General features: G+C 41.7%; 1 protein-coding gene across 1 annotated transcript; it reads left to right on the top strand.

Moving 5' to 3' along the window:
• The first annotated feature begins 8686 nt into the window (after nucleotides 1–8686).
• Nucleotides 8687–11596, top strand: CLDN17 (claudin 17). The gene has a single exon (XM_015087103.3). It carries the CDS (start codon nucleotides 8991–8993, stop codon nucleotides 9648–9650), a length of 660 nt encoding a protein of 219 aa, XP_014942589.2. The 5' UTR covers nucleotides 8687–8990; the 3' UTR covers nucleotides 9651–11596.
• Nucleotides 11597–19184: the final 7588 nt, after the last annotated feature.

The raw sequence follows: 19184 nt of genomic DNA on the forward strand, positions 1-19184 counted from the left end.
GATATCATTGCGATGTGAGAGTTTTCAATTTAAAGAAGTTCAAAATTAGCCTTTAGTTTGTTAACTCATATAATAAACGGAGACATTGGTTTGCCTTCATGGAAATGACATTGCACACTGACAATTTTTTTAAGCACAGGTTAAATGTAGTCACGGCATACTGTACATATGTAAAGCTCAGACCACAAAGCTAGCTAGTGGGATATTGAATCCTTAAAACACAGAGACACTCAGGCAATATCAAGTGAAAAACTTGCTAAGCTTTTCTCATATTTGTATCAGATGATATGAACAGATCTAGTTTTGTATAGCTCATCGTAAGTATAGGAGTAAAGATGTAATAAAGAACAGTACATTTTAATTTGTTGGTATTTTACTTATGCGCAGGCTCTCAGATGTTTTGGCTTATCAAAATATTGGATCAGTTGAAGAACAGTTTCATTGTGAAAATGAAAAAAAAAAAAACTGACAGTGATAAATGAATGTTTCAAATCATGGCGCATCACACTCTAAATCCAACAAATAGAAAATGACTTGTGGAGTACAAATTATAAAAGTATACCCTCTGCTAGTAAATCTAACCACCGAAATTTAGTTTTAAAGATTCAATGATATCTACCAAATCAAAGTAACACTGATAATTTAAATGTTATCAGTTGTGCAGTTTTGTTTGTATTTAATTTGTTGATTATTTGGGTTTTATGTTGTTTTGTAAGAGCCATAAGCATAAACTTTCATACCCTGTATTATGTCTGAACATAACCGAAATAGTATGATAGAAATGGTTTTTGAAAACTTGTTCTTCAAAGGTATTCGAACATAATTCACAGTTGAGAAGCACTATACAAATACTCCAGTTGAGGTGTTTTCAATGATAATGGGTAAGCACGCCCTCACTTGCTGTTTTAAAAAAATAACATTGCCTAATTGCACAAAGATAAGCGCAATAAATCCATCATTTTTATTTCAAAGCTTTTCACCACCTACTCACATAAGATAGAGTTTAACTAGAAATATAAAATATTTACACTCAAGATTCTTGTCAAGAAGGATAACCTCTGATTCACTCTCGAGTCTCAAAAGCTCTACGGAGAGAAATAATATGAATGCAAAATTACCTTAAGGATATACAACCCATCCATTCATATAGATCAGCGCCTGTCAGTCCCAACTGAAGACTCAACTCACCGAAGACACATACAAAATACTGATGCCTGGGTCCTCTCTTGAGCTATTCTGGTTTAATGGGTTTGATGGGAGACCTGATACGTATAATAACTTCTCTCCTAAGGATTCTAATTAAAAGCCAAAACCGAGAACCACTGAAACAGAAACTCTAAAGCAGTGCTTCTCATACAGTCTGCAAGCTGGTATGACAGAGGGTGTTTTCACAATCCTGACGCCACTATCACAAAACATAACACAAACAAAAATTCTGAAGCCACAGCCCTGCCCCCAGGCTCCGGGTTTAATGGGATTGGGGTGGGGCCCCTGCACTGGGATTGTTTCAAAGCTCCCCCGGGGTGATTCTAATGTGCACTCAGGCTGAGAACCACTGATCTAAGACCTGAACGCCTGGAGCACATCATTTAGGCTCCTGTAAAAGAACACCTGGGCAAATTTGTCCACTCTATTTACTGTAAGGATGTTGTTCATTGTATTCCACGGTGAAAGAAGTTCTTTCTGGTGTCAGAAGCAAAAAGAATTATGTAACCCTTAAAGACATGTCTCTCTTTTTATTCATGGACATTGCGTGACTGCTAAAACACTCCAAGGCAAGTTCGTGGCCAAGGCTTAGCAAACGTGGTACCTATTTTGTGGACAAACTTCATGCATTTTTATCTTCTATATTCTACTCTTGTTTTACCCTATCCCCCAAATTCTCATTTGCTTTTCATTAATCACAAGGCTCCTTGTTTTGTTTTCTATTTTGGCAAGTCGTCTTCAATTATTTCTGCAGCCATATGAGATAGAAAAAAAATAAAGGAGAGAAGGAAAAGGGAGAGAGGAAGATAAATCCAAAGGTTTCTCTAGCATATTCTCAACTGTGTGCAGAAGCAAAACCACATACACTGAATACAGGCTTTCATTACCTGGAGCGAACTCAGATTTCCCTGATTGGTTTCACACCAAAGGTCCATATAAATACTGACACGTAAGTAGCCTTAAGACGATTGAGTTTCTTTTAATTTTTTTTAATGTTTATTTATTTTTGAGAAAGAGAGAGAGCGCTCACGCCTGCGAGCGGCAGAGAGAGAGGGAGACAGAATTTGAAGCAGGCTCCGCACTGCCTGAGCAAAGCCCAATGTGGGGCTCGAACTCAGGAACTGAACTGTGAGATCATGACCTGAGCCAAAGTCAGATGCTCAACCGACTGAGCCACCCAGGTGCCCCAAGACAGTTGAAATTTGAGGTAGTAATGCAAGATAATGGGTTAAATTCAATTTACTAGCTGGTGGTATTAAGCCTAATTTAGTTGGTTTTTAGATTACTCCCAAATGCATTCCTGGAATAGAAGCCATTTAAAAAAACCTACCAAATGAGGTGTTTAAATCGTGACTTAGTATATTTCATCATATGAATCCAGGCTTTAACTCTGTAGAGAAGTATTCAAACTGTGAATTTATAATTTAAGAAGATATAATTAAGTATTGATCCTCAAGTTAGAGGACAGCCTAAGTAAATGAAACATTGTATTCATTCATTCATTCCTTATTCATTCCAACAATATTTCTTGAGCAGACAACTACTGGTGCGCTCTGCGTCAGGCTCTCTGCTGGGCGCTGGGAATCTAATGGTAAGCAAATTTGACAATGTCTCTGTTCGAATAGAATCTATGCTCTAGAAGGGAACAGACTTAAATGGAAATGCATATTTGTTGAGAATCGGTGGAAAATGCTCCAGTTCTATGAAAGACTAAAACAATGGCAGGGGTGGGGAATGATATGATCCAACTCAGAACAGGTTTCTCTTGTGACTACATTTGGATCCAAATCTGAAGGAGAATGAACGATTATTAGATGGGCAGGGTTACACAGGTCAGGGGAATGTGGAAGGTGCTTTGGGTGGAGAGAACAGCATTATTCCTGAATCAGTAATAGGGTAGGAGCCCGTCTCTGTATGTGTGTATTCATGCATTTACCTCCATATAGTTTCAAATCAATCTCATAGACATCCAGTTAAAACTTTTCCAACTCATTTGTACTTGTTAAAACTTGCCCTGAGCACTGAGGGGGACAAGACATCATCTTTCAAAACAGACACACAGTAAGTTAGGAGAATGCCTGAACATTTTCAGGTGTGTAACTCCTGAAAAGGGAGAAAAGTAAGGCCAGACAACGATGCTTTGAGTGTCCTAAGTTTTTCATTCTGATGTTACACGTCCACCCCTGTTCACTTCAAGCGGAGGCGGCAGGTGAAGCTCTGACATATTTTTACAAGAAGTCAAAAGTCCCTCAACCTAACTTCGATTCTCTAAGACCCCAGAACAAGTCCCAGGACGACAAAACGATAGAGTGAGTCAGCAGTCTGTGTGGCCAGATTGCTCTCCCTGATCGCGATCTGATCATAATTTGTCGACAGGATGGAGGTTGTAGATTCTTACATACGTGTACAGCCCAGACTGTCCCTGTGAGCTGCAAAATATCTAATTCTTTACATCCTCTACCGGGATGGCTCACAGCCGACTCGGGCTCTACGTCTGAAATGTAATTCTTGATCTATTTCTAAGAGGTCACTCACCCTTCAAGGGTCTGTCACCTCAATACACGCACCCCTGGTACAATGACACTCCTGTCAGTGGAGACAGTCACCCATGACTCGTTTCCCACCTCCAGGCCGTCAGCCACCCTCACCAGCTACAACTCCGGTGCACGGTGCAAATCTAGCCACTCTCCTGCATCTCCTGTACGCTGACCTCCTCCCTCCTCTTCCAGTTGGATGATCGCAATAAACTTATAACTGGTTTCTTCCTATTCTATTTTGTGCCTTTCCAGTCCTTTCCTTCAGAATATCGATCTGTTGCGGTTTGGGGGTTTGCTTTTGCTTGTAGCACAAACTCGATCGTGTCAGTTCCACGCTTGAAATCTTTCACTGGCTTTGCGTTGATCTCAAGAGAACATTGTTCACAAGAGCCCACACATCTGGACTTTGCACTAGTAGCCTCGTCTGTCCCTTACTGCAGGCCCCATGTCCCTTGTGTTTGAAGTCTTCCATCTGCATTAGCCCCAAGTTGTCTTCACCCACAGCGCTTTCACTCACTGTCTCCCATGCCCGGGATGCTCGTTACCTGATGATCTAATTCCTACTCAAGCCTCAGGTTATAGCTTAAATATTGTTTTGTTAGAGAGCCTTTTCTTTACCTCGTAATTAAAATTACGGTCTCATCTGTTTATACTCTCATTGTACCTTATTTTTTCTATACTCTGATTTTACCCACAGCTGTGTCTCATTTTGTACTTAGGTATTTTTTTTTGCAATTGCTTGTTTATTATTTACTACTCTCACTCAAACAAGGTCTGTGAGGGCATGGAATGGAGTCAGGGTCAGAAGAGAAGTTTTATTTATTTATTTTTATTTATTCATTTTTTAAAAGGAAGCCTTTTTATTTTTAATGTTTTATTTATTTTTGAGAGAGAGAGAGAGAGAGACAGAGTGCAAGTGGGGGAAGGGCAGAGAGAGAGGGAGACACAGAATCGGAAGCAGGCTCCAGGCTCTGAGCTGTCAGCACAGAGCCCGACGCGGGGCTCGAACCCATGAACCGGGGCTCAAACCCACGAACCGGGGCTCGAACCCACGAACCATGAAGTCATGACCTGAGCCGAAGTTGGATGCTTAACCAACTGAGCTACCCAGGCGCCCCAGAAGATGAGTTTGAAAGCTGAGCACGGGCCAGTCCAAGGATGGGTCTTTTGCATCATGCTAAGGTGTTTGAATTTTGTATTGGAGGAAGAGGAGAACTTTTAAAAGAATTTAAGTAAGGTGGTGGCTTGCTCAGAATTTGATTCGGGAACCTCTGTGTGGTCCCCAGCGAAGTATGGATGAAAAAAGAGTTAAGACCAGAGGCAAGGAGACTGGAAAAGACATCACTGGATTGATTCGGGTGAGAGAGCTTGAGGTGAAACTAAGCACAACAATGTTACCACAAAACTATTTTCTGATGTTAAAGATTTTATTTTTAAGTAATCTCTGCACCCAACATGGGGCTCAAACTCACAACCCCAAGAGCGAGAGTCATCTGCTGTACGTATTGAGTCAGCTAGGTGCCCCATAAAACAAGAAATATTTTCAATAAGTTAGAATATGGTGTTGATCAATAGTTGGGTTTCCTTCAAAGCAATCTCTGAGGCGGAGGTTAGGGTACATTGTTTTTTACTACGAAGTAGTTTTGGGATCAACACCTGAGGAAAAGAAGGGAAGGAAGAGGAGTGGGGGAAAGGAGGGAAGCTTAAGGGGAGGTGCAGAACCAAGTGATGGCTAAGGCATCAAGCCAAGACTGAAACAAGTCCCTCTTCAAAATAGAAACACTTTACCGCCTCAATTAGAAGATGATGGCTTCTTTGGGCCTCTACAGAAAAGCCAGTGAGGCAGGGTATGAAAGTGTTATTTGAAGACAGGAGTAAGAATGCCCAGGAAGGGGGTGCCTGGGTGGCTCTGTTGGCTGAGCATCTGACTTCAGCTCAGGCCGCCATGATCTCACAGTTTGTGAGTTTGAGCCCCACATCTGCCTCACTGTCGTCAGCATGGAGCTCACCTCAGATCCTCTATCCCCCCCGTCTCTGTTCCTCCCCGATTCATGCTCTCTCCTTCTTTCTCTGTCAAAAATGAATTACAAAAAAAAAAAAAAAAAAACAAACATTAAAAAAAGAAAAAAAAAAGAATGCCCAGGAAGTCTGTCACATTTCTAGCAAACTTCCATGTTGGAGCAGTAGAAAATATAAGTGGATTACAAGAGTCATGTGAATAAATTGAAGGGAACACATTTCTGGCAAAATGAAGTTTTAATATGGAAGAGAATCGAGTATATTTATATTCTAAAGGACAACGCAGAGAGAGGAAGAGGGTGTAGATACAATGAAGGGAGGGAATTATCAATGGAACAGGAGCCCCCGAGGAGGAAGATGGGGTTAAGATTCCCAGAAAGTTGGAGAGGAAAACAATATCTCCCTTTCAACATAAAGGAAGAAAGTAAAGCTGATGTTGAGAATCGGCTTTGCCTGTGAGGAGCCAAAAACAAAAACTCCTACATTATTTAGGTTTCTTAGATTATACCTATAATCAGGATGTACCTCCACATTCTAAGTAAACATATGCTCTCACTTGCATTTATTTGTAATACAGACCAGATGTTTTACCTGAAGGAAAAAAAAAAATCAAACAATTAGAAAAGAACAGTAAGTTGGAAACTTCTAGGACAAAATGAAGATAGGGTTTAAAGTGAGATAGAATGAGGAAGAGGAAATAGAACACAGAAGACAAGGTGGAAGTGACAAGTCAGAATAATGTTGGCAAATCCCTTCAGGGTGGGAAGAAACGTGTGTCTCAGTAACCTTGAACAAAGGCAGAGAAAACCCTGCCTTCTGAGCTGGTGTTAGGAAACTCTGAACTACACAGAAGTTATCTGTTTCCTTAATGATTCACATTCCTTAAAGAGGGAGTTCTCACTTGATCTAGAATGGTACTAATACAGCAATAGCAACAAAACAGAGATATGATTGATACGTAATAGCTAGAGAGACCACCCATCTTAAAAACTCAAGTTTCCATAGTTCCTAATTCAATTAATGGGCTCTTTAAATTTGGATGGTATTGGACCTGCCATTGGCTCTTGGGCTGTGGTTGACTGAGAGGGAGGAGCTGTTGCAAATTGCAACGTCTCCCAGTTGGAATATGCGTGGTGTGCTCATTTTCAAGCAGGTTTCATCCTTGAGATGGAATCGTTGCAGTAGGATGTGAACGAAAAGGGGAAAGGTCCAGGCTTCCCACATTAAGCATCATGGTCCTTGGACAGTGGCCGGGAAGTGATACTCAAGGGTGAAATATTGATTCTTGAACTTTGAAACAGTCTCAATGGAATTCTGCTTGCTTTGAAAACAATTTGTGAAACTACTGACAGGTAGTATTAAATTTCAGGTTCAGTCCCATTCATCTGGAAAAACTTGAAAACATCTCTCCCCTCCCCCTTTTGACTCAGTCAGGGAGGTAAGTATAGCAAGATAGAGATTGGATGAATTTCTAGCTCATTACCACATAGCTAGCCTAGCCACACACTCTGAAGACCTCACATTCTGCATCTTGCAAACAAGGGACTTAAACCTGTTATAACTTGGAAGACACCTTCCATCTCTAAGAACTTTTCCATTACCTGAATTTAAGTAATTGCATAGATAATCCAAAGGGCCACTTTTATATTGCTCCATAAAAATGGAGTATACATTTTTGGCTTTGATAAATGTGATATATTTCAAGCTTCCATTGAAGAAAAAAAAAAAAGATAATCGGGGCACCTGGGTGGTTCAGTAGGTTAAGCGTCCAATTTGGCTTAGATAGTGATCTCATAGTTCATGGGTTCGAGCCCCGCATTGGGCTCTGTGCATTGGGTTCTGGAGCCTGTTTTGGATTCTGTGTCTCCCTCTCTCTCTGCCTTTTCCTGGCTCTCACTCTCTCTCTCTCTCTCAAAATAAATAAACATTAAAAAAAATTAAAAAACAAAAACAAAAACCGCTAGGAATGCCTGGGTGGCTCAGTCGGTTAAACATCTGACTTCTCCTCAGGTTATGATCTCCTGGCTTGTGAGTTTGAGCCCTGATGTGGGCTCTGTGCTGACAGCTCAGAGCTCGGAGCCTGCTTCCAATTCTGCATTTCCCTCTCTCTTTGCCCCTCTCCTGCTCATTCTCTTTCTCTGTCTCAAAAATAAATAAACATAAAAAATTTTTTTTTAATTTTTTTTAATGTTTATTTATTTTTGAGACCGAGAGAGACAGAGCATGAATGGGGGAGGGGCAGAGAGAGGGAGACACAGAATTGGAAGCAGGCTCCAGGCTCTGGGCCATCAGCCCAGAGCCCGACGCGGAGCTCGAACCCACGGACAGTGAGATCGTGACCTAGGCCGAAGTCGGACGCTTAATCGACTGCCACCCAGGCGCCCCAAACATAAAAAATTCTTTAAAAACCAGCTAATCAAAGTTTATATATGAAACATTCCACCAGAGAGGAAGTGTTACTTAACAGATATTATAACAGGTACCAGTAAATTCAATTATAGGGACTGCTTATCTCTGTTCTTCTTTCTGATCTTAAGAATAAACCAAATTCTGAATTTTTTTGCATAGGACTTCTCCTTTTTTATAAAGTATCAGAGGTTTTAGTAGAAGTCTTGAAACTAACTGGTACACATTTTTCCACATTCAGAGGTCTTGATTAAAACCAGAACTGACTAACCGTATTAAAGACGAGTGGCTTAGATTAGAAAAAAGTAATAGATCATCTACACCGCAAAGTGTTCTTCAATTGCTCCCCAAAGAACTGGTAAGGTTTTCGCGTTGTCTCCAGTTGTGACTTAACTTAGATGCTTACGCTTTTTTCTCAGAGCGATTTTTTCCAGCAGGAAGTCTTCAGCTCTGTAATTAGCAATCCACAATGGAAGCTTTGACACTTAATTACAACATTGCTAAGACAATAATAATAAAAGGAAGACCGAAGTTGAATGCAGTATTTCTGGACACACCTCTGGCTACCTTCTTATTGGCTGGGAAACAATTATATATGACTAGTAAATAATCCATACCGAAATGAATGCCTGTGTACAAAGGCAGGTACTTCTAGTTAGGCCAAGTTCAGTCGCTGGTGCTGCTTTCAACTAAAGCATTATGGGCAGGGACACTGGAGAACATCATCAGAGACTGCTGTAGACTCAAAGAGGCCTCCTCCACGTTCTGGATCTCCAGCAGCTTCTACCATTCCAGGCTGGATCGGTCTTCAAAGCAGAGGCAATGGCATTCTATCCCCTGCAGATTGCTGGTCTGGTTCTTGGCTTCCTTGGCATGGTCGGGACTCTTGCCACAACCCTCCTGCCCCAGTGGAGGGTATCGGCTTTCGTTGGCAGCAACATCATCGTTTTTGAAAGGCTCTGGGAAGGGCTCTGGATGAACTGCGTCCGACAAGCCAAGGTCCGGCTGCAGTGCAAGTTCTACAGCTCTTTGTTGGCTCTCCCACCTGTCCTAGAGGCAGCCAGGGCCCTCATGTGTGTCGCCGTCGCTCTCTCGCTCATCGCTCTGCTTCTTGGCATCTGCGGCATGAAGCACATCCGGTGCACAGGCTCCAACGAGAGGGCCAAAGCGTACCTTCTGGGGACCTCCGGGGCCCTCTTCATCCTGACCGGCCTCTTCGTTCTGATTCCTGTGTGCTGGACGGCCAACATCATCATCAGGGATTTCTACGACCCAGCCATCCACGTGGGGCAGAAACGAGAACTGGGAGCAGCCCTCTTCCTCGGCTGGGCCAGCACCGCCATCGTCTTCATCGGAGGTGGTTTGCTCTGCGGGGTCTGCTGTTGCAACAGAAAGAAGCCGAGACACCGATACCCAGCCCCGGGATACTGCGTGCCCCACGCGGAGAAGCGGAGGAACGTGACCTCCACCAGCTATGTCTAGCACCTGCTTTGGGCTCCAACTGTGGATTCCAGTCAGAGGTTTTTATAGAGCCCTGCCAGACGCTGTAAGTACGTCGGGCGCGAGAACTGGCCTTATGGCTTCCTTTCAATGGAGAGGAAAGTATAAACGGTAGATAGATCGTACTTGGTCACCCGTGGTAGGAATAGAAATGGCTTACTTTGGACATTCTAACTCCGTCTGTATTAAATGCATTTACTCTTATGAGACACAAATGATCCCCGTTCCAATTTGTGGAGTCGAAAATCGAGTATATCCACAACCTTAGTATAATGATAACTACGGGTTTTGTTTTGTTTTGTTTTGTTTTTTTGACAATCATGGAGCATCTGCTAGGAAATGCAAATTTTATTGCAATTGATAACGCACACCAGTAAAAAATACTCTAAACCATAACCCAAGTTAATTTTCCTCCGCATTATTTCTTAGACTAATACAGTAACAACTGAAATGTGGACTTTCCTTTTTTAAACAATCTGAAAAATAGTAGATCTGAAATACGGATATTTTTAAATGTTTATTTATTTTTGAGAGAGAGAAAGAGCATGAGTAGAGGACAGGTGGAGAGAGAGGGAGACATAGAATCTGAAGGAGGCTCCAGGCTCTGAGCCTAATGCTCCAACCCATGAACCGTGGGATCATGACCTGAGCTGAAGAGGGATGCTTAACCGACTGAGCTACCCTGGCACCCCTCAAATAAAGATTTTTAATTGAATTTATCAAAATATGGAAATGCCCATCCAATGAAAAGATATGTTATTCCCTTAGGAAACTCAAATGCACTGGCAATTAGACACTTTCAGGGGAAAAAGAGGGGCTCTGATTTCTCTTAGGAAATTTATGAAGATGATGTTAAAGCACCTAATTGATACAGTTAGGCTTGCCTGGAATTATATATTCAAAGGAAAATAATTTATAAATGAGAAGTAATATGTTCTATAACCTCTGATTTGTGCCTACAGCAAACAGAAGTATCTATCTTGATAAAGTACATCAGTACAAGAGTATGAGCACTCAACTGTCATCAAGAGGAAATAGGGTCCTAATTAGGGAACTGAGGTTTGGGTGTTGAAGGGAATGGTTTCTGTTCCTTGTTTTATTCTTTAGTCATTGTTCAGGTCTGCACACGCAAAGTAAAATGAAGAATTAAGGTAATGATTCAGGCAATTAGTCAGGCTAAAATAAGTACCTCCATTTTATTCTCTAATAAATAAATAGGGATGGTTAAGGCATCGTGTTTTGCTTGAATTATGTATATTATTTTCTCAATTCTTTACTCCTCATGCATTTAACATGCACATTTAATATGCCGATATGGTTAAAAGTATCTGAGGGGGGTGGAGAGGAATGGGTATATAAGTGTTTGTGGGGCAAGACCACTCCTATGGGTTGCTTCTGAATATCTCCAGTATGTTGTGAACCAATCAATGTTTATATATCCAGTTCTAACTCTTCAAATATTATGTTTATTTTATAGTAAAAAATGTATTTAATTTGCAGTACATAATTGCAATGAACAGATTAAATTTGTTCACCAAATATTTATCGTGTGTCCATCCTTACTATAATAAAATAATAACATTGTTACATATTTTCAATTATGTTGATATATTTCACTGTGGGGTCAATTTCAGAATGAATTTCTATCTTCAAAAGACCATCTATTATCTCTGAAACGTTAAATCAGAGATAACTCAAGGGTAGATGTTGACATCAGACCTTCATTCCATTCTACAAACCACCAGCAAGGCTTCAGCAAGTCAAGCCTTGGTAATATAAGACAATATTTAAAAAAAATTAGTAATACGTAATGTTAAGGGCCACATAAATGTCTTCAAATAATATCAATGTGTAATATCAATATGTAAACATCTTCAAATAACATCAATTAAAAACAAGAAAAAGAATTACTTAGATTTTTCCTCAGCTTATTTTCTTTTTCAGACTTCATTCAGAAAGGTCTAAATTTTGAGTGTGCTGAAAAGTGATCATTGATCATATATACAGGCAAATAAGTATGAAATCAAGACATGTACGATATATGCGTAAAGGTTGTCATAGAATCATTTGTCTTACCTTTTGGCACCCTAGAAGAGGTACATAACCTCGCATGACAGGTTCCAGAGATTAAATGAGGCACATCATCCTGCCAGCCAGAGGATCAAAGAGTAAAAATGGTGTAACATGGGGTAGAATCACAAAACTATTAGAGATAACATTAGTCACTGAATTGGGGCAAAATTTCAGGAACTAAGAATTCTTTTGTTTGCTCTTTTACTAATCAAGGTGTACTTTGGGGAAATGATTTCTATTTTCCCCACTCTGCTGCATTATTTTCTGTTTCACACCACAAAGAAACTTCAATAATTTTTAATGAATTTCAAGACACATTATGAATGTAAATCTCATACCACAAACCCAGGTGTGCAAGAATTGCATCATTCTTATCTCAAATTGAACGTAAATTCAATTTCTGGAGTATTTCCCTACATGTTTCACCATTCTTAAGACCTTGTATAAGGTTAAGCAATGCTTGGGGTGATGGGTTGATGGGATCAGCCCGTGATGATCATCAGTCCATACAGGTCACTGACAAGATGTCTATTGTACCTGCTCTCATGGTCCATTTAGATTTCTCAGCTCTGCTAATTCTTTGTGATGCTTGGCAATCTTTTTTGAGACTCTCTAGTTCTGGGCTACTTGGGTTAGTGGATTTCAACCTTGGCCAAATATTACAATTGCTAGGGGAATATTAAAAACTACCAGTGCAGCCAGTATCAAGATGATCTATGCCATTTCCTAGATTCATAGCAAATGCTTGACCTGTTGATTTGGTTACCATTATCTACAAACAGTGGTGAAAGAAATGATTCCTTCTCCCATGAGATTTTTTTTTTTTAATTTTTTTTAACGTTTATTTGTTTTTGAGACAGAGAGAGACAGAGCATGAACAGGGGAGGGTCAGAGAGAGAGAGAGGGAGACACAGAATCTGAAACAGGCTCCAGGCTCTGAGCTGTCAGCACAGAGCCCGACGCGGGGCTTGAACTCACAGACTGCGAGATCATGACCTGAGCCGAAGTCAGATGCTTAACCGACTGAGCCACCCAGGTGCCCCGAGATTTTTTTTTAATATCACCTCTACAAATATCCTTTTCCTCCACTGTCAACAATTTTATGCAGGTTCATAGAGGCTTAGGCTTTCAGAAGCAAAAATGCATAAAAACTAAACCTCTTCTAGACTATTTTGCCTTCAGTTTTGCTATACACTTCACTGAGCCAGTGAAATGCATTGCTGGCTACCTTCTGGAATGGTGGCCAGGGAAAGAGGGAAAATAAATATTATTTAGCCACACATGATTAAAAATGTTTAAACATTTTTTTTAATGTTTTTATTTATTTTTGAGACAGAGAGAGACAGAGCATGAGCAGGGGAGGAGAGGGGCAGAGAGAGAGGGAGACAGAATCCGAAGCAGGCTCCGAGCTGCCGGCACAGAGCCCGACGCAGGGCTCCAACTCACCGCGAGATCATGACCTGAGCCGAAGTTGGACACTTAAACGACTGAGCCACCCAGGAGCCCCAAAAATGTTTTAAAGGAGTAACCCATTGTAAGTTACAATTTTAGTTACACGAACACTAAGAATTCTTTTCATTTTCAAAAAAAAGTTGATATGTCTAGAAATATTTTGTTGGGTTCACTTGTTCTTCTTCACAACAACTATATAATGTAGAAAGTGTAGACATCATTATCAACATAAGCGTTGCAACTAAGAGAACTCAAACTTACTAAGTTACATGACTTGGCCTGAGTCATAGAGCTGACCTTGAGAAATCAGGCGGTCAACAATAGTACTAAGTAGATACTTAGTAAGTATTTGAGGAATGATCAAGAAACGATATAAATGCAGTATAACAGTTTGAGATTTTAGCTTATATGAAGCTCCTCCTCCCACAGGAAAGAGCTAAAACAATAGAACTCAGAAATTTAAAGACAGCTTTTGTGTCTTGCTTTTGTTTGGTCTGAAAAGCCTCTTTTTTTTTTTTTTCTTTTGAGAGAGAGACAGAGAGAGAGAGAGAGAGAGAGAGGGAGATGGGGAAGGGCAGAGGGAGAGGTAGAGAGAATCATAAGCAGGCTTCATGTCCAGCGTGGAGCCTGACAGGGGGCTCGATCTCATGACCATGAGATCATGACTTGAGACAAAAATCAAGAGTTGGACTCTTTTTTTTTAAATTAATTAATTTATTTTTGAGAGAGAGGTGGGGGGGGGGGGCAAGTGCACAAGTATAGGGGATGGGGGACAGACAGAGAGAGACACAAAATCCAAAGCAGGCTCCAGGCTCTGAGCTGCCAGCACAGAACTGCAGACCTCAAACGAACAAACTGTGAGATCATGACCTGAACCAAAGTTGGACGCTTAACCGACTAAGCCACCCAGGCGCCCCTTAAGAGTCCAACTCACGGTCCGTGAGTTTGAGCCCCATGTCGGGCTCTGTGCTGACAGCTCAGAGCCTGGAGCCTGCTTCGGATTCCGTGTCTCCCTCTCTCTCTGCCCCTCCCCCGTTCATGCTCCGTCTCTCTCTGTCTCAAAAATAAATAAACGTTAAAAAAAAATTGAGAGTTGGACTCTTAACCCACTGAGCCGAGCAGGCACGCCTAAAAAGCCTAAATTCTAAAGATCGCATGGACAAATTAAAAAATGGCTCAGTCAGAACAAGGTTCTCTTCACTCTTAGGATTATAAAATAAATTATTTGGATGAAAGTAAAACAAACAGGAGTTCAGAGGGTCTAGAAATCGATGCGTCCCTGGGAATGACCCTGTGCGCTCTCCCTAGTCCACTTTCTAGGGACTCTGGCAACGAGAAATGCAGAACTATCAGACGGGTTTGAGAATTTAAGGGCAGAAGTGACCTGTGTCCTGACCCCAGCTGGAGCCAAAGATGTTGATGGTTTTCCTCATGCCCTCACAGTGCTGGGGAATAAGAAACATCTCCATGATGTGTTTGGTCCGACAGGACAGGAAAGAGTCTTGCCAGTTTTCCACCTACTATGGCACCAGAAGAATATGTCACAGTCACCCGAGACCAGCGCAGAGCATTTCAATAGGTTTGGTGGTTGGAACTAAGTAAGAATGCAATGGCAACCCACATGAATGGACAAGTGGGTCTGTTTGCAGCGCGTTTGTCCATAGACTCATTTCTTGCCCTTCCTCGGTCTACTCTGTATCTCCAGGAAGGGGATTCCTGTGGGCAGCATAGTGGCATGCCGAGGGAGCAGTGGGGTCCATCCTCAATAAGTACAGACATTAACAAGTCTTCTGTCTGGAGAGAATGTAAAAACGATCACAGAACTCAATAAATATGGGTTCCATTTATGATCTTCACATGCTGCCGTCCCTAAACAATGTCAGTGATTAAAAAAAAAAAAAAAATGTGTTGGCTCCAGTCCTGAACAGTCACTGTAGTTACTGTAAATAGCTAATAGTAATATTGACGATGATGATGGGGGTAATAGATGATAGATGACAGATGGGTGGTAGATAAGTATATAATGAGAGATTGTACGTAATGGATAAATGATGGAGGGGTAGCAAAATAAAAAGATAGATATTAGCTATGCTACCGTGAGCTCTGACATGTGACTACATGCATTTGTTTCAAGAGTAAACGAGGGAGGTTTTCCTTCAGTTCAGATCCCGCAAGGCGTGATGTTCAAATAATCACTCCTCAGCTATTCTGTTTTAGTATTCTAAGGTTTAACGCAAATGCAAGCTCCTTGTTGCCATAAAGTGACAAGACTTAAAGTAAGTCAAATTCTGTTTCTATGTCTTGACCGTGTCTATGCCGCTGGAATGGAGGCATATACTCTGTACTAGCTAGGTCGAATGGGTCCAAACTGTTACGGACTTCCTGGAATTTCTCCAGCGTAATGTCTATAAAACATATAATGTGTATTAAAGGATAAATAATAAAAATGTGCTAACTTGTAACTTATCACTGAAAACAATGTCTCTTACAGTGGAGCAGTGTCGTGAAAACTGATCTGTGTCCACGAGTCAGATACGCTAGACCAAGGCCGTGTGTTTCCCCAGTTCTGTGTGCAGCCACTGCTGGCTACATTTGGCCAACAAAAGGCACTGGTGAGGGGCGCCTGGGTGGCTCAGTCGGTTGAGCGGCTGACTTCAGCTCAGGTCATGATCTCACAGCTCGTGAGTTCGAGCCCCCGCATTGGGCTCTGTGCGGACAGCTCGGAGGGTTCAGGTCTGTGTCTCCCTCTCTCTCTGCCCCTAAGCCACTCACATTCCGTCTCTGTCTCTCTCAAAAGTAAATAAACATTAAAAGAAATTAAAAATAAAATAAAAGGCATTGGTGAGGGCGCCTGGGTGGTTCAGTCAGTTAAGCATCTGACTCTTGATTTTGGCTTAGGTCATGATCTCACAGTTCGTGAGATCAAGACCTGTGCCAGGCTCTGTGCTGACAGCAGGGAAGCCTGCTTGGAATTCTCTCTCTCTCTCTCTCTCTCTCTCTCTCTCTCTCTCTGCCCTTCCCTTGCTCACTTTCCCTCCCTCTCTCTCTCTCAAAATAGATATATTTGTTAAAAAGGCACTGGTGAGACTGGAGGGCATGAGGGTTCCTGTTGTCTCTTTGCCTGGAGAGAAGGCTCCAGTGGTGATCCTGTCTCCTCCCCAGCTTTACCAGAAGGGTCCACGTTGGGTCTGGCTTCTGCCAAATGAAACACATCTCTTGGGTCCAGCAATACTGCTTTTCTGTTTGTTCTCCCATCCTCAGGGAATTAGCCACTTCCTGCTGTTATGTTAGTGTCTGGGGAGCTCCATGACCCTCTCCTTGGTTTCTCCCCTCTCCCCATAATCTGCATAACAAAGTTTCTCTCTCCAGTTCCACCAATTTGAATATTTAAAATGGTTTTGCTTTTTCTGGTCAGATCTGACAGATACAGCCTCTGGGAATCATTCCGAAATAGGGGAACCTCAGCACAATCCCAGGTGACTTGTGAGGGTCTAAGTATCAGATCAGTGAACGCGGCTTTATATGAGCCCACAGAATTTATACAACTCTGGGAAAATTAGGAACCCTCCCTGGATAAGATTAAGTTTGTATTCCATACGGGTTTGAAACAAAAACAAAGTTCAGCTTTTAAAAATACTTAATGTTTTCATATCAAAACACCTGGCACATGGGGGATGGCAGATGTTTTTTTCTGGGAGAATGAGTAAATGCTGAATTAAAGAAGGAAGGAAATTTTAAATGAATCATAGTATGAAGCACCTTATCTAGAGGTAATCAAAAATTCAGTTCCTAAGTGGGTGGAAAGGAGTTTTGTGTTTCGAGTACTCTTAGCAGAATCATGTCTAAGAAAATATTTATTTAATGGTCGGTCTATTAATGAATTGTTGCAGACAACGTAGGACAAAAAGAAAAATATCTTTAAAATGGGTAAAAGTTGTAGTCTGAACTCAGAGTGTGATTTGGTAAAGCGACGTTCTGTTTCACCACGAGGCAAATAATTCTGAAAGCTCTGGCATTTAGTCAGTGCTGAATATTCTCAGAAGCATTAGAGACACCGCTGTTTTTTGTAAAGCCCTTTTCCATCCTGTCCCATAACTGATGACTTGGTTAGAATTACAGAATTGTAAGGTTGAAAAAGATCGTGGAAGGAGTTGAGGCCAAGGGAGGTCAGCCTCTTTGGCCAAGTCCTCCTTACCTCAGTCTGGTCTAACTCAGGACCCCATTGCATTCCAGACCCAATCTCCAGACCCAAATCTCCAGACCCAAATCTCCCCACCTCAGGAAAGACCTGCCGCTCAACTTTCCACTTGCCTTCTCTGGCATTACATCTTACTCCTCCTCTTCTGTTCCATCACCCTCAACTTGACCTCAGACCTGTCTGAGCATTGAGCCTCCATTAGTATTATACTTTGCATCCCTTGAAATGTCTTCTATTTGGAATGTTCTAAAAGAGTTGGGCTTATCAAGATGACCAAATACCTGTTTCAGTAATCTTGTCATTTTCCCTCAAATCTCCCTTGATTTAATTTTTTTCTTAAATTGTTGCTGAGAAGAAATCTTCTTTAGTGTTTTGATAAACACACTGCTTATGTGTTTCCTCCCTAGATCCCATATACATGTACTCCCTTTGAGAACTCATTCTCTCCTATTATTTCAACTGCCAGTAAATGGCAAATGGCTTAGTAGAAGGAACACAGAACTAGGATATCTGCATTTATAACCTGGCACAGATGAGGGAAAGAGAGAGCATGTGTGCAGGGGAAGGGTAGAGAGAGATGAGAGAATCCCAACCAGGCTCTATGCTGTCAGCTCAGCGCCCAAGGTGGGACTCAGTCTCACAAACTGTAAGGTCATAACTGAGCTGAAATCCAGAGTTGGACACTTAATCAGCTGAGCCACCCAGGTGCCCCTATACATATAAATTCTCATCATTTCTTACAGTAAAAGAACTGGGGTCAAAGAGGTTACATAACCTTTCCATGGGGCACCTGGGCGGCTCAGTTGGTTAAGCAACTGACCTTGGCTCGGGTCACGATCTCGCAGTCCATGAGTTTGAGCCCCGCATCGTGCTTTGTGTTGACAGCTCAGAGCCTGGAGCCTGCTTCAGATTCTGTGTCTCCTTCTCTCTCTGCCCCTCCCCTGCTCACGCTCTGTCTTTTTCTCTCAAAAGTAAATAAGCATTAAAAAAATTAAAAAAAAAAAAGAGGTTACATAACCTTTCCAAAGACACCGTGAGGTCACTGCCCACTCCCCACCACCTGCCAGGTCAAGGCATCTTGAAAGAGTGAGCTCTCTTCTGTGTGGCACCCTTCCTTCCCATCTCCCCACCTAGGGAGGATAATAACCACTGTCTCTACCTGGAAGGGCTACAGTGAGGAGAAAATGAGGCAGTGGCTGTGAAAGCATTTTAATCACAAAGCATTATGTAAATGTAATACATAATTACTGTTATTATCTCCCAGCAATCCAAGTCTTCAGCTCTTTATAGTTCGCTTGCTTTCTCTGCCCATAAAGTAGTTCACTCGTATGTCCTGTTGGCCTTAAACTTAGGTAAGAATAATATTCATTATGTTTTCCTAAGTTTCACACTTCGCTCATTTTCCTTTACCTTCCTAAGCATTGCAGTGCCCTTTGTTCCCAAGACACTGGTGACTGTTACATTCTGGTTAACTCCTACTGTCCCAGAATAACAAAGAATAGCACCCTCTTTTTTTTTTCTCAAAAAAATCCCCGTTTGGATGATACATTTTATGGTCACCCAAGATGTCTATTGGTGCCTCCTGCTATGGTCCCTATCTTCGCATTCTTGCTCATTATTTTCCAAACACTGTGCTCTAAAGCCCTGTCCCTTTCCCATTTATACTCACTAACATGAACCCAGTTGCTACCTGCTCAGCTGACTGAGATAGAGCTTTTGCCTGTCTGCTTATCTTGTGAATTCCTCACTTCCCTTGTTTCCTCCACACAGAAGGATTCTTACCTCCAGCCATA

This window comes from Acinonyx jubatus, chromosome C2 (genome assembly GCF_027475565.1).
Source record: "Acinonyx jubatus isolate Ajub_Pintada_27869175 chromosome C2, VMU_Ajub_asm_v1.0, whole genome shotgun sequence".
In the NCBI taxonomy this organism is placed as follows: Eukaryota; Metazoa; Chordata; class Mammalia; order Carnivora; family Felidae; genus Acinonyx; species Acinonyx jubatus.

Excerpts from the sequence above, each read along its gene's own strand:
- CLDN17 (XM_015087103.3), top strand. The coding sequence starts at position 8,991 with ATGGCATTCTATCCCCTGCAGATTGCTGGTCTGGTTCTTGGCTTCCTT.